The sequence below is a fragment of the Vicia villosa genome, linkage group LG1 (genome assembly GCF_029867415.1).
Source record: "Vicia villosa cultivar HV-30 ecotype Madison, WI linkage group LG1, Vvil1.0, whole genome shotgun sequence".
Taxonomy (NCBI): Eukaryota; Viridiplantae; Streptophyta; class Magnoliopsida; order Fabales; family Fabaceae; genus Vicia; species Vicia villosa.
In genome coordinates this window covers 185658241-185671990 of record NC_081180.1, presented here as the reverse complement: position 1 = coordinate 185671990, position 13750 = coordinate 185658241, and the positions used below count along the sequence as shown (strand labels likewise).

General features: G+C 35.8%; 1 protein-coding gene across 1 annotated transcript; it reads right to left on the bottom strand.

Moving 5' to 3' along the window:
* Positions 1-3730: 3730 nt before the first annotated feature.
* Positions 3731-9163, bottom strand: LOC131661091 (protein NPGR2-like). Its single transcript, XM_058930509.1, has 8 exons — positions 8962-9163; positions 8820-8866; positions 8506-8550; positions 7020-7049; positions 6686-6938; positions 4904-6120; positions 4639-4792; positions 3731-4485 (listed from the first exon to the last, which is right to left on the bottom strand). Exons 1-8 carry the CDS (start codon positions 9161-9163, stop codon positions 4166-4168), a joined length of 2268 nt encoding a protein of 755 aa, XP_058786492.1. The 3' UTR covers positions 3731-4165.
* Positions 9164-13750: the final 4587 nt, after the last annotated feature.

The window sequence follows — 13750 nt, the reverse complement described above, 5'->3', positions numbered from 1 at the left end:
ACTTTTTTTTGCAGGAGATTTTCAAACGAGCAGATTTTTCAAAAGAGCCCTATATGACAAGGAGAAATAGGTATTAACCCAATTTTAAATTATTCTCATTCATTACACACCTAAGATTTTTTTAAAAAAAAAAATCAAATCACTTATAGGGGATAGAAATATCTGAACTTACAAAAAAAAAAAAATCTTTGAGTAACAACTAATACGCAGCAAAATTTAGCAATTGAAAGCTTGTAAAAACAATAAATTATTACTGCCAGGAACCTTTGGAACTAATGATAAAAAAATTCGGTCATCAAGACAAAAGAAATAGTTTTATTATGAGGTTAAAATTGAAAAAGAATTACAAGTGTGAATAGTGTGAGAAAGTCCCGTATTAGTTAAAAACGTGGAAACTTAGTAATTATAAATGAGAGAACTCACACACCTATCACCGTAAAATTTTGGGTCAGTATCTGGTGTGTCTCTCACAAAATATGTTGCTCTTAAAAAAAGATACCTCAAATTAAAAGGCTTCCTCGTGTTGATCCTCTCAAATTGTCCCAACAGAAAATAGTGTCAACAATCATACAAAACAACAAAGAGCAGGAAAAGAATGAGAAAACAAAAAATTCTCAAAAATCTGATGCAATGCGAATGTAATATCTTTATTCTTAGACCTTATCTCGACGAATGCAATGGTGAAAATGTAGCACCATGTCTTAAGAATCTCAAGCATAAACATTAGTCTGATCCAACGATTAACAAATTTGGAATATTTATTTTTCTTAGGCTATTTTGAGAAAAACAAGAATGAATTTTTTCACTAGTAATTGGTTCTCTCTCTCCACACAGAGAGAATGACTCTTTATTTAGGATAAGTGAGACACATATGAGCTAACAAATTTAGATCTTTATTTACATAGGAAGGGAGCTCTCTGTCACACCTATGCGAAGGTAATCACTAAAACGGTGATATCACAACAAGTTTCAAATTCACTTTTGGTAGCGCTTTAGTCATCATAACAAAACCATTATCCTCGCTATGAATTTAAGCTCACGCCAATAACTTAGCATCCAATACATCATGTATCCAATGATATCTTATATCAATTTGTTTGGGACCACTATGAAACCTTGATTTTCATCTCATAATTCCCATGCAAATTTAATCAAGTAGCCCAAAGTTGACTTTCCGAAATCAATATCTTTATTCATATCTCAGTCGGACTAGTCCACCAAAATAGGATCCAACACCGGATCCAGCTCCCGCTCCCTCACCAAGCTGAACCACGACTCTGATACCACTGTTGGTGAGTCCGCAAGAGTCGAAAGCACCAACGGGACCAATGCTTCAGGATAATAAGAGAGGGAAACACCACATTTCAACCCAAACTGAGGTTCATGGGATCACCGCCATTTAATATGGAACTTCCCTTAGATTCAGAGTTCTCACTGAGCACTATGAGATTTGCAGGATGCAGATAACTACCAAAGGAATGAATGACATTCAATAATTATAGTCTACTATCTTTGTGTGAGATAAGACGTCGCCTACAATGTTGCCATTGGATATATCTATAAAATTTGCATATCCATCTCCTAAGTTGGCCATTTTGAAGAAGAAAGAGAAGGAAACAACACCAGTAAACAAGAGAGATAGAAATGGTATCTAGAAAAACTTGAGATATAAAGATAAGGAGGATATGATGAAATATCACTAAAAAACGCGAGAGATCAAGTGAATTGAAAATTTTGGAAAAGAAAACAAACTAGTAGAACAAGATATCCTCGAAGCTCGTGGAAGGAAGATCGGAGTTGGTGAGACAGAGAGAGAGAGAGAGAGAGAGAGAGAGAGAGAGAGAGAGAGAGAGAGAGAGAGAGAGAGAGAGAGAGAGAGAGAGAGAGAGAGAATAGACACTTGGTGAGAGAGAGAGAGAGAGAATAGACACTCTGTACAAAGAGTGAAAATGCAACCTGAAAGAAGAAATAACTTTTATATAATGGAGCATGGTAGGGAAATCGACGGTCCAAAACAAAGAAAGGTAGGAAGACGAAAAGTCGACAAATGAATTCACCTAGAGATCACAGCGACACTCGAGTGCACTTAAGCACCCTAAAGTGCAACCTCACATCCTACCTAAAACCAGATGTAAGAATGATCCTAGGTAGGGTGTGAGGTTGCACTTTAGGGTGCTTAAGTGCTAATTTTCAAGGTCACTTACTCCCTTTCGCCAAACCTCTTCCACTTCTACAAAGCAAGAGTTTGTCGTGAAGACCGCGGTAGCGACCTCGTACTCTAAAATCTTCACATTACTATGTAATTAAAGAATTTGGGGACAATTGTTCTAGACCGTAGACCGGTTATAGGCCCAATGAAGGAGATGCTCAATCACAAGAAGATCCAGTTTTGTAGTGCACCCATTAAGGTGCTAAAGATCCCGTACACCTGCAATCATGAGACCTCCATCCAATCTTTTCATCTAGATGATCGCCCATTGTTACATATAATCAGACGGTCCCCGCATCGCATGACGTGAAACAATAAGCATTAGGTGGTTCTATCTGCAATTCTTATACATTACTTAACGTTTATATGTATATTCTCATCATTACTCATTTTACCATCTCTCTCCCATTTAACTTACAAGAATATTTGAGTAATAATTTTAAAAAATAGTACATTCTATATCATATCTCATATCCAAAATAGACCATAGACAACATCATTTGTTTTTCCTGTTTAATTGATATTTATGGTTGATTATGTCGTGTATGTGGTGGCAACTGACAGCATTAGTGGCGTAGTGATAAGGTTAGAAGTGCAAGCGATAAAAGGTGCTATTTTCTTCCTGCTCAAAGTTCACGGATCCTTACCTTTCAAGAACCGATCTCAAAGTATATTATTTTTTGATTCTCTACAAAACAAATTTCAAACGTAAGTTATACATTCAATTGTTTTGAAGAATCTAAAATAAGATTTTATTCTTTTTCTATATGGAATAGTTTTTTCAAAACACACCAGGAATCTTCAAACTCTTGGAAGAGATTGTTTCCGTACAAAAGAACAATTATTATAAATAAAAATACAAGAATGTCAAAACATATTCTTAATAATCCAAAAACCACACCCTGTCTTCTTTTTCCCTTTGCTTCTTTTGTCACATCACTATTCATATTGTAAGAAGAAAAATCAACTTTGCATTTGTTTTGGCCTGAAATTGTTCCGAGTGATATTATTCGCACTACTGAGTATATTCTTGATTCAACAGATAAAGTAATAAATCAATCAAACTTCATCATGGTCACAATAGACTTCTACCATTGTCTTAATGCCAAATATATTGTAAAGTAAGACACTTTTTTATATTTGAAAATGAAAATGAAACAATTCTAGAAGTTTAATTTTTTTGTTTAATAGTATAATGATCGGATTTTATCATTTCAAAATGAATAAGTGAAATATCATAGAATTCGCATCTTAACCGACATGAGTTTGAAAAAAAGGACACAAATTGTATAATTATTAAAATATTAATTTCACTTTATGCTTGATGGTAAGTTCAAGGGGGGAAAACATTAGAGTAGGGAAAAGTAGTTCTGGAAAATTCATCACAGAACAGTCATACTGTATGGTCCATATAAGCCATGTGGACCTAAAACTCTGTAATTGTTCCAATATTTATGAGAAATGCATGAAAATAGGAGCACATTTTTTATATGAATATATTTTTTCTTGCTAAAAATTTTAATGAGTACCTACTTTTCTTCACTTATTAAATTATTTCAAGTTTGCTCTGTCTTCCATCAAATAAATAGTTAAACTTGTCATTGTTAATTGGTAATACTTCTCTTTCATGCCACCTTTGAAGCCTTTAGTTTACCTTGATATCATGTAATGGGACCACAATCATGCAATTTTGATGGAAAGTTATAGTTGCAATTTGCTTTTCTATTACTTTAAATATTCCACAAACAAAATTTTATATTTCTTTGGCACTTATATAAAATTGTTTGCTTAAAAATATTTGACAAATGCTATGGTGGACCACCTTATTATTTTTCTCCTTTTTTTTTGTTTTCTAGATTGACTTTTGATAATTATACATGAATATACTTGATGTAAATTAAATGGTGACATCACAAAACTGCTTGTTTAATCCACCTTGAGGTTTTTTAGAATCTGTCATCTGAAAGGTTCAAGTGGAGCAGATTCTTCAAGAGACTGTGCTGCTTGAAAACATTCTGCAGCTTCAACCAATGATGATATTGTACCCTCAGCTTTGTGAAAGAGACCAAGATTATACCAAGCAGAAGCATTCAATCTATCGTGTCGTAGTGCATCCGTCAAAAAACTTCTGACTGCGGGATTTGATTTATTACTGCAATGTCGAAGTACTTTAGCAGTGGAGATTAAGCTCAGAACATGGCCAGGGTCAATGTTTAAAGCATCACCAAAAGCTTTTAGAGCTTCTTTGTAAAGGCCCTTTGCTTCATACATTATACCTGTATAATTTGAAGAGAACGGTTAAGAGACCGAAAAAGTAATTAAACATTAAGAATGGTTTCTATATTAAGCGGCCAATTATTTCAAGTGATAATAATCTGTTAGTATCATTTCAATCTCAAAAAGAAAAATTAAATGGAGTATATGTTTACCTAGAGCATGACATCTAGAAGCAGAGTATGGTTTGATGGCCTTAGATTTTGAAAGACATGTCTCTGCATCATGCCATTGGGACAGACTGATATATACATGAGCAAGATCATGCCATATTTCCACTTCCAAGTTCCTAGCACGATCTCGGTTGTCCTATCACAAATAGTATTAATAAAAGCGTAAGTACTAGAACACAAAAAATAATACCTTTAACGATTATATAACTTCTTCCAGGAATAAGACGAGGTGGTTAGAACAACAAACCTTATATAACTTCTTCCAAGAACCAAAACTCTTTCTTTGAATTTGAAGAACTGCAAGAAGCTGAGTATATGTCTCAATGGCATTCTTTAACTGGTTCTGTGCAATTTGAATTTTAGCTTTTGTTCGCAACAAATCACCTTGATCCCATTTCCCAGTCTGATCCAAAGCAGCGTTAATAATAGATTCCGCATCCAAGAACTGTTTTTTAGCAGATAATATCCGTGCCAATAGTAACCATCCTTTAACATTAGAACCACCTTCCAGTTTTACGACGTACTTTGCATAATGAAGCGCGTCATCCAACTTCCTTTGTTCTGCATATTCTAGGCTAAGATGGTATAGTACTAACGGGTCTATCATTCTGGTCATTCTACCAGCAGTTTCCAAGGCTTGAAGTGCCTCAGATTGCCTCTCAAACTTCTCAGAATCAGAAACGGCCAATTTCGAATGTGCCGATAATGAAACACCAAGATATAATTTGGCAACATTTTCTAACTGCGTACATTTTCCATCTAAGCTCTCGACCGCTCTCTGAGCAAAGCTTACCCCTTCTTCTGCAAGCGGAGGATTCTCACAACAAATCTTAGAAGCCATTAACAAACCAGGAACATGTTTTGGCCTTTCTCTACCATGCAACAATTTTCCTAGTAGATCAAGTGCCGTTGTGTCCTTATCTGCCCCATAATAACAAAGAGCTAGATCATAGAATCTTTCACTTCGATGAATAGTCCCGGGGAGCAATTCTTCCAAATGATCGGCTAAACTTGATAGGCCTCCCGAAATAGACAGTGCAAACGAAAGGTGGTCCAAAATTGAAGGATCCCACTCAATTCTATTGAGAGAGACTTTTCTTAGCAAAATCATTAAAAGAAGTATGGCCTCTTCTATGTTGTTTCCTGGTACAAACGAGCCGTCCATTTGGGAACGCAGATTAGGGGGCATTACTTCTCCTCCACTATATAGAAGAAAAACAACAAATTCCTTTTGAATCTTAGCTGTAGTCCCTGCATCAAGATTCCATTGATAAAGGAGTGCTCTCCGGTAAGACAAAGTAGCTTCGCGCGGACAATCAGCAAGCTTCCACAACTCCGGAAGCAGCTCGACTGCCTTGCTCACGGTCTCCTGCAATTTACATTCAGCACCAAAGTTATCAGGCAAGCCTTCAGGTAATGAAGATTCCACTATGTCCATAATAACTTTGCAAGATTGAGCAGCTTCTGCAAGAATGATTGGAACTATTAGATTACACTTTGACTAATGTCCTACTGTAATTGAAACCAATTTTATAATAACTTATGCATACTTTTCTGCGCTGGTCTTATGCAACAAAATAGATAGTATTCAAAAGAAATTTCATAACCTAAAGACACATAGCAGTTGAAATCAAATACATATACTAAGGGTTTGTTTGGACAAACAACTTAGCTAAGTTATTATAGCATAAGCACTTATCCTGTAAGTGCTTATGTATAATTAAAAAACGATAAATAAAGTCAATATGTTTTCACATAAGTTATAAGTTGTTTTTATAATCTACCTTGGAGAGCTTATGAAAATACTGAAAACAATTTATGGATATGTCATACAATGATTCCATAAGCTCTTCCAAACAGTGTCCCAGGCGTTTGCCTTAGCATACAAGTTCAAATAAGTCAATCCAAACAGACTCTAATTATACTTGTAAAATAATGTGGATCACAGGTGAAAGATCTACCATTGCACAGGCTAAAAATGTTGCGAAATTAAGCGCAAAACTAAGAATCAAACAACCAAAAAGGTTACCTTTAAACCTCTCAAGAGCCTGCAAAGATTTAGTTTTTAGGAAAAGTGCTTCCAACAATAATCCAACAGAATGTATAGACATTTCCGGTTCACCATGATTATGAGAATGCCTCTTTCGCCGTTCTCCATTTCTCGAAAGCGCGATTTTGATCTTCGGAGTCACAACAGCTATATCTATTCCCTCAAATACATGTAAAGCAGCTACTAGATTTCCTTTCTGATACTCATATCTCCCTAACAGCGCTCTAGCTTCCTGCACAATACATACATAATTACATAACTTTCACTTCAAATTTCAACAGTAACTATAATTTAGAAGAGGTTATGAATGAACCTCGTAGTTCAATACGCCACTCTCGCGTAAAGATTATATATTTTCTGTTGTTGCAGATTTTAATTGGGCTACTGTCCCTACTTTTAGAAAGTCTTATACTGGCTACTGTACCTTTATTGGACCATATCTAATCTCCTTGAAATAATTGAAGCAATCTATGCTCTCTAGATAAAGTCCAGAAGATCAATAATTTTCATGAACAAACCTTACTTGTGAGCGGGAATGGCTCCATTTTCTATTTGAAGATTTCCGCTTTACTTTCCACAAACCTACGTCCAACTTCTGCAAAGTCAAATCACCAGTCCCTAAGCTTTGTCTCTCAGACATCCACAGTCCAGCTGGTGGGGAAGTATTATCATTACATTAAAGAGATTTAGCGTGTTCATCAATTTGATTTCTGTTGGTGAGTTTTGCGGACACTATACACAGAGAGGCTAACTAGGTAGCTAATAGTTTAGCAAAGGATGGCTTGAGTTTGGACTCTAGTCTCCAGATTTTTTAGTCTGTTCCTGCTTGTGCTTGATAATACCCGTTTATGCATCAATAGCAACTTCTGACTAATTCTCCTCTGAAGATTTCATGTCATCTTTTTGTTAACATCAGTGAAAGTTGTCTAATTATTGCCAAATAGGCGTTCCTTGTTTTTTCCGCAGGTTGGAAAGCACAACATCATAGCCCGAGATTTTAAAGCCAATAATACTCAAAGCTGGTGTTCTCCTTTGGATTGTTTATGCTCAAGTTTTATTTAACTGCGCATCATGATTAAAGCCTCCTATTAATATTTTAGAAACTGTCACAGAAAAAAGTTGGTGCAAAACTGCAAATACATATGGATAAATAGTTACTTCAGATTTTGCTTCCTGTAATGCCTATGCAAGATTTTATATTTAATGTAAAGTTTTATCTCCATCATGGGCAGATTTTATCATTTCTTGAATTGAATTGGTTGGTGTGATTTCTGATAGAGGTAATGGTGTTTATGTTTATTTGGGTTTCAAAGAACAAAGAGATCAATGCAACAGGTCAGCTTACAAGCTGATGAGGTCAAACAGGTTTCTGATTTCCCTCCCTTCTGTTTATTCTTTCGGGTTCATATTCAGAGAGTAAAAGCAACATTGCAGCTAATTAGCAACATTGGCAATATTCATCATGCAATAGTACACATAAATCTTACCATTGTATTTAATTTTCTGCTATTCTTATTGGCTGTAAAATCCTCCTAAAATACGAGGCATATGTGTTTATCACATGATTTATACCTATCTAAACTGCTGTTTATTTTTCATAGTTCAAAAGCTGTTGGAGATTGAGAAAAAAAAGTGTATATCCAAAGGTGTATGATAGGACACGCTAGAAGAATATGGGGCCAATGGAAGTTAGTTAATGAGAGGGAGTATTAGTAGACAGATAGAGAGATGAGGGGTGTCATATCATGAAACATGTTGCAGTGATGATAATCATGAAAATATATAATGAAAGTATGTACCCTTCCAGTGATGGATTCAATATCAAGTTTGGCATTATCATACGGCTGATAATTATAGATATAGTTATACTGACTTTCATTTGATTAAATAGAATCAGGCAACTTGAGTGAGTTCAAAATGAAAGCCCCAAACATAAGCTGTTCAAATTAAGAATTAGTATCTTCATTCACTACACTAATCATCATTCTCATGGTTGCTGGAAAGTTACAACTCGATTGAACATAAGTAATAACAAAACAAAAATTTAAGGGAAAAAAGGGAACAATATACTATACCCTAGTAGTAGTAACAAGTTGGTACTGATGCAGAATACTTGCATTCTGTCACCTATGCATACTGAATATCTATAGAATTGAATATCTATAGAATTAAAAAAGTATAATAATCATTTAACACATAAGTTAGTCTAGAGATGCACAGATCTTCCAATGGAAGAGTTAACATTAGATTCACACCACCATCTGCTAATGCTCCATGTACAATATGACGGAGGAGATGTGGCGAGACCATCTGGCTCGAGAGGAGAGGCGGGATACCCTCTTTACCTCCATGCAAAGACAGATATGCGACAACATGGCTTATATGCAGGCGTCTCAGCAACAAAATAGGCGGTTCTTGTAATTTCTGCAGGTTGGAAAGCACAACATCATAGCCCATGCTTTTAAAGTCAATAATCCTCAAACCTCGTGTTCCTTTGGCTGTATATTCAGGTATTACTTATTTTCACAGATAACTCCCTGAAGACTTTTAATTACTAAGAAATATGAACATGAGAAGTGGTTGAGACAATATTACAGTTCAATGGATTGTTTATGCAAGCTTTATTTAACTTTGCAGCATGATGAAAGCTTCCTATTAATATTTTAGAAACTGAAACAGAAAAAAGCTGGTGCTACATGTGGAAGAATCAGTAAACCTGAATGTTTTGAAATCCTCTACTCTAAGCAATACTTTAACTGTTAAAGACACCCCATAGTTCAGCATCAATAACTAAGCAGGGGTAAAGCTTTTCTGCGGCTATTTGAAGATTAGGGATACCTTTATTTTGAGGTGCACAACACCATTTACACTGTCGTTTTAGAAATTGTTGTTGGAAATATATGTTTGTAAATTGCATTATGATACTTTCAAGTACTGAAAATACAAGTCAAAATTCTGTAACAATTATTTTGGGGTGTGTTAGACTTGTCCTTGTCCTGCTAGAGGTATTGAGTTGTGAGATTAGATGTGATGCACATATCTTTATTAGCACGAAGGCATAAAATATATCAAATAGGCTTTAAACCAAAGTGAAAAACTAGATTTAACTTTAAAAAGTAGCTGAAATCTAATATTATATATATACACAATTATAGGTCACTTCTATGATTTTGAATCAGTTTGATCAGAGTTCTGTCCTACCACACCCAATGAAGGCATGAGAGTCAATTCATCATTTCCTGCATCTGTTATCTTTTCAACATCAGTATTCTCTAATTGCACATAGCTGATACTAAGTTGTCTCATATTTACTTTCTCTATATCAACACAATCTCTTTCTGCTAAGGATCCCTCCCTAGAACTAAATGTTGATGAATAATCTGTTTCTGCATCAATAGCAACTTCTGACTCATGCTCCTCCGACTCTACTTTATCCTCCAAAGAATTTTTATCATCTACCTCTGAAAAATTACACTCATATGTGGATTGCTTAATTTGGTCTTCGTGTTCATGCAACTCGTCTTTGATGGTATGTATAGGCTCTTTTGGGTGTAAACTTGTTTCCTCAATCTCCAACAGATTTTGAATTGTTTTTGTAGCAACATCTATAGCCCAATCATCACTATCTGCATCTCTGAAATTAGTCATGTAGAATAGCTTTGAGATTATGATCAAACTGTTAACAGAACTACGACTCGTGATTTTAAAAACCAAACCGAACGGTTTAAGAATCAAGACTTGCCAGTTCGGTTCTTAAAACAATACCAAGAATAAAAACAAATTCTGAAATTAGAAAGCATATTATGCATTACTTGAAAGGGTCAAGTCCAGCTGAGTTAAATGTTGATTTCATGACTGTTAGAAGGAGCAAAGGATCAGTGGAGAGGTATCCGCCATACATTCCAATTTCCACTAGGAATTGCACATCCAAAATAAACTGCTCAAGGAATAAAGATACAGAATCACTTTAGATAGATAAAATCATGAATATTGGCACCAAATCATTTAGCTATATGAATTTGATCACACATTGTGCAAATTAGTTGCAATGTTGCTTTTAATCTGTCATAATGAAGGCCAAAAGAATAGACAGACGGGAGGAAAATTAGAAACCTGTTTGGCCTCATTAGTTTGTAAGATAACATACTCTTCTGGTGTTTCATCGATCTCTTTTTTCTTCGAAACCAAAATAAACATACACACCATCACCTCCCTCAGTAATTCCATCAACCAATTCACTTCAAGCACATTTTCTTCTTCAAGTTTTTCAATTTTCCTCAGTTCTAGAAATAAAACCTGTCCATGACAGAGAAAATCAGAAGCATATATGGATGCAAAATCAGAAGCAACTATTTGCTCACAGGTATTTGCTCCATCTTTTTATTTGTGGAAACTATACCTGAAATATTGCAGAGGGCATTGGATTGTGGATTGAGTTAGCATCAAACTGGTCATTGTAGTGAATAGCTGAAAATATTTCATGGTTGCTGTAAGTAGACAGCATTCTGAGAATTAATTGCTGGCAGAACACATTTCTCAACTTAATGGAGCTCTCTTCGATAAAAAACAGGAAATCATCAAGTTCTTGATGCCGATGAACAATTGAATGGTTCTTCACTACTTGTGAATCCATGTGATTACTGCTTCTGCTGCTAAAGATACCTTTAACCATAGTAGAGAGAAACTGCACTAATGTTGACAAATTGGCCAATATAGAAACCTGTTGTGTCAGTGACTCAGCTAACTTGATTCTAGGACTATCTTGCTCCATTTTATTTGTTTCATAAGTAAGGGCGCTTTCAAGTATGATAATATACTCAGTGAAGAGGTTCTTGAGTCCACTAGTGACGAGATTTTCCATTTCAAGGGTAACTAAAGGAGAAATATCCTCTGCAATCGCCTGATTAGAGACACTCAAATGTGTTATGTACTAATACTAGTATTGTGAACACGTGCAATGCACGAGGATACATTTTTCAAAAGAATTTATGTTAGTTACATAATATATGGTCATTGAACAAACCTGCAATAGTGTCTGAACCTTCCTGCCACTGGAAGTTAGCATGCAATAATCAGGTTGTTCTGTCAAAGATCCATCTCCATCAAACACTCGAGACACAATGTAATTCTCTAAAATCCAAGAATCACTTACTGAGAATATAGGAATCACTTTCTTAGAGTGGTTTATGTGTGTATTCAAAACCTCTTCCATGCAAGGGTAGAGATGCTCTACCAGGTATGGCAGCAGCACTAGTTTCTGATTTTTCCCTAGTAAAGAGCAATATGAAAACGCAAACTTCGCAGCCTTTATGGCGGAGGACAACCCAACACTAACTTCTGTTGTGCATTTAACAAATTTGTCAAAACAGTTAATGAATGACATTGTTTCTTCATATGACCATAACACAAGTTCTGAGGCATAAGGAGAAGTTTCTCCACATAACATCTCAAAGCTCTTAGCCGCTTGAAGCCACGGTAAATAAACAATTATTAAATCAGAGTAACATGTAGAGAGGCATCACAATTCATAAATAATGAAAACACACGTCAGTATAAGTCATGCATTACTGAAAACACCTGAAATCATCATTCATTAATCAAAACCATGTTCTACGCAGCGGAAATACTTCATCAAGTCAACATTATCACTAATGTATCAGACTTCAACCAAAACAAATAAATATAGAGTTACAATCAAACTACAAACAAGCGTTCCCAGTGTTACAACTATCAGAGCATGACACCTGACGCTAACTAAAACACTGACTCATGAGCTAATCCTCACCGAGTCGAACAGCCGCTATCCTCAATCTGAAAATGACAACATGTAAGGGTGAGTCTCGTCATAATTAACAAATGTTATAAGGTTATAAAGCAATAACACGTCACAGTTGCATCATTCACCCAATTGTTTCATAAACAGACAATCAAAACAAATCAAATAACAACCAACACATCATCAACATTTACAACACTGGAATACCTCCAATCATGTTATAAATTATGCATATGAATGGACTGACACTATGCATGTGGTACCAACATCATCCAATGGGAATAACCCATGACCGATCCAACATCATCAAGATACGGCCCTGCCAGCACAGATTCCACACAATGGGAATCATGCCCTTCACTGATCCAACACACCCTTATGGATACAGTATCATCAATGAATGTGAATGAATGCAACATATATAACATACTTATACCATCATCATCATTATCATCAATATCATCATCATCATCAAGTATGTTCATATATATTAACACCATTCAATCACAATTCTATCATCATCATATAGAAAACATACATGTATCTGCACCAATCATCATCACCAATAAGAAATAGCACACATGTATCATCATCATTCTAAAAACAATCAATCATCATCATATAGATTATCCTATAAGGTTCGTTTAGCTCAAAACGGCACATTAAACGGACCAACGGTTAAAAAGTTATGCATCTTTGAACTTTTTAGAAAATATCTCAAAAACACCAACAGCACGCGGCGCTATCTCCAGTTCGCGTCGCGAACTGAGCGTCCCAAAAATTCATTGGCTCTCTGCCAAGCAGTTCGCGGCGCACACATCCACATGCGGCGCAGAACGAGAAAAAGTTACGCCTTCGCGGCGCGAACACAGGTACGCGGCGCGACCTGAGCGTATCACCACTTCCTAACATTCTGCCTTCATGTTCGCGGCGCCAACCCTATGTACGCGGCGCGAACCAGTGATTTCAGAAACCCCAACCTGCAGAAAACAACATTCTATGCATTCCAAACACCCCCAAGACATACCAGTGCGAACATAGATACATAGATTGCCCAAAACAACACAAATTACGTCTCGCAATGCATCAATTACGCATCAATTGAGACTATAACAACACAAACATCATAGATTCACACATAGAGATCACAACATCATACAATTGACACAATCCCTAAACCTATCATATGACTCAATCGATCCGAATTCTACATCTATTCAGCATTATCAACCCCTAACCCGATAATAGATGATAATCAGACAAGTCCC

Excerpts from the sequence above, each read along its gene's own strand:
- LOC131661091 (XM_058930509.1), bottom strand. The coding sequence starts at position 9,163 with ATGGGCTATGATGTTGTGCTTTCCAACCTGCAGAAATTACAAGAACCG. Across the intron at positions 8,867-8,961 it reads TGGAGCATTAGCAGATGGTG|ATATTCAATTCTATAGATAT; the intron begins GTGTGAATCTAA and ends TTAATTCTATAG. Across the intron at positions 7,050-8,505 it reads TTGAATCCATCACTGGAAGG|TTACGCGAGAGTGGCGTATT; the intron begins GTACATACTTTC and ends AATATATAATCT.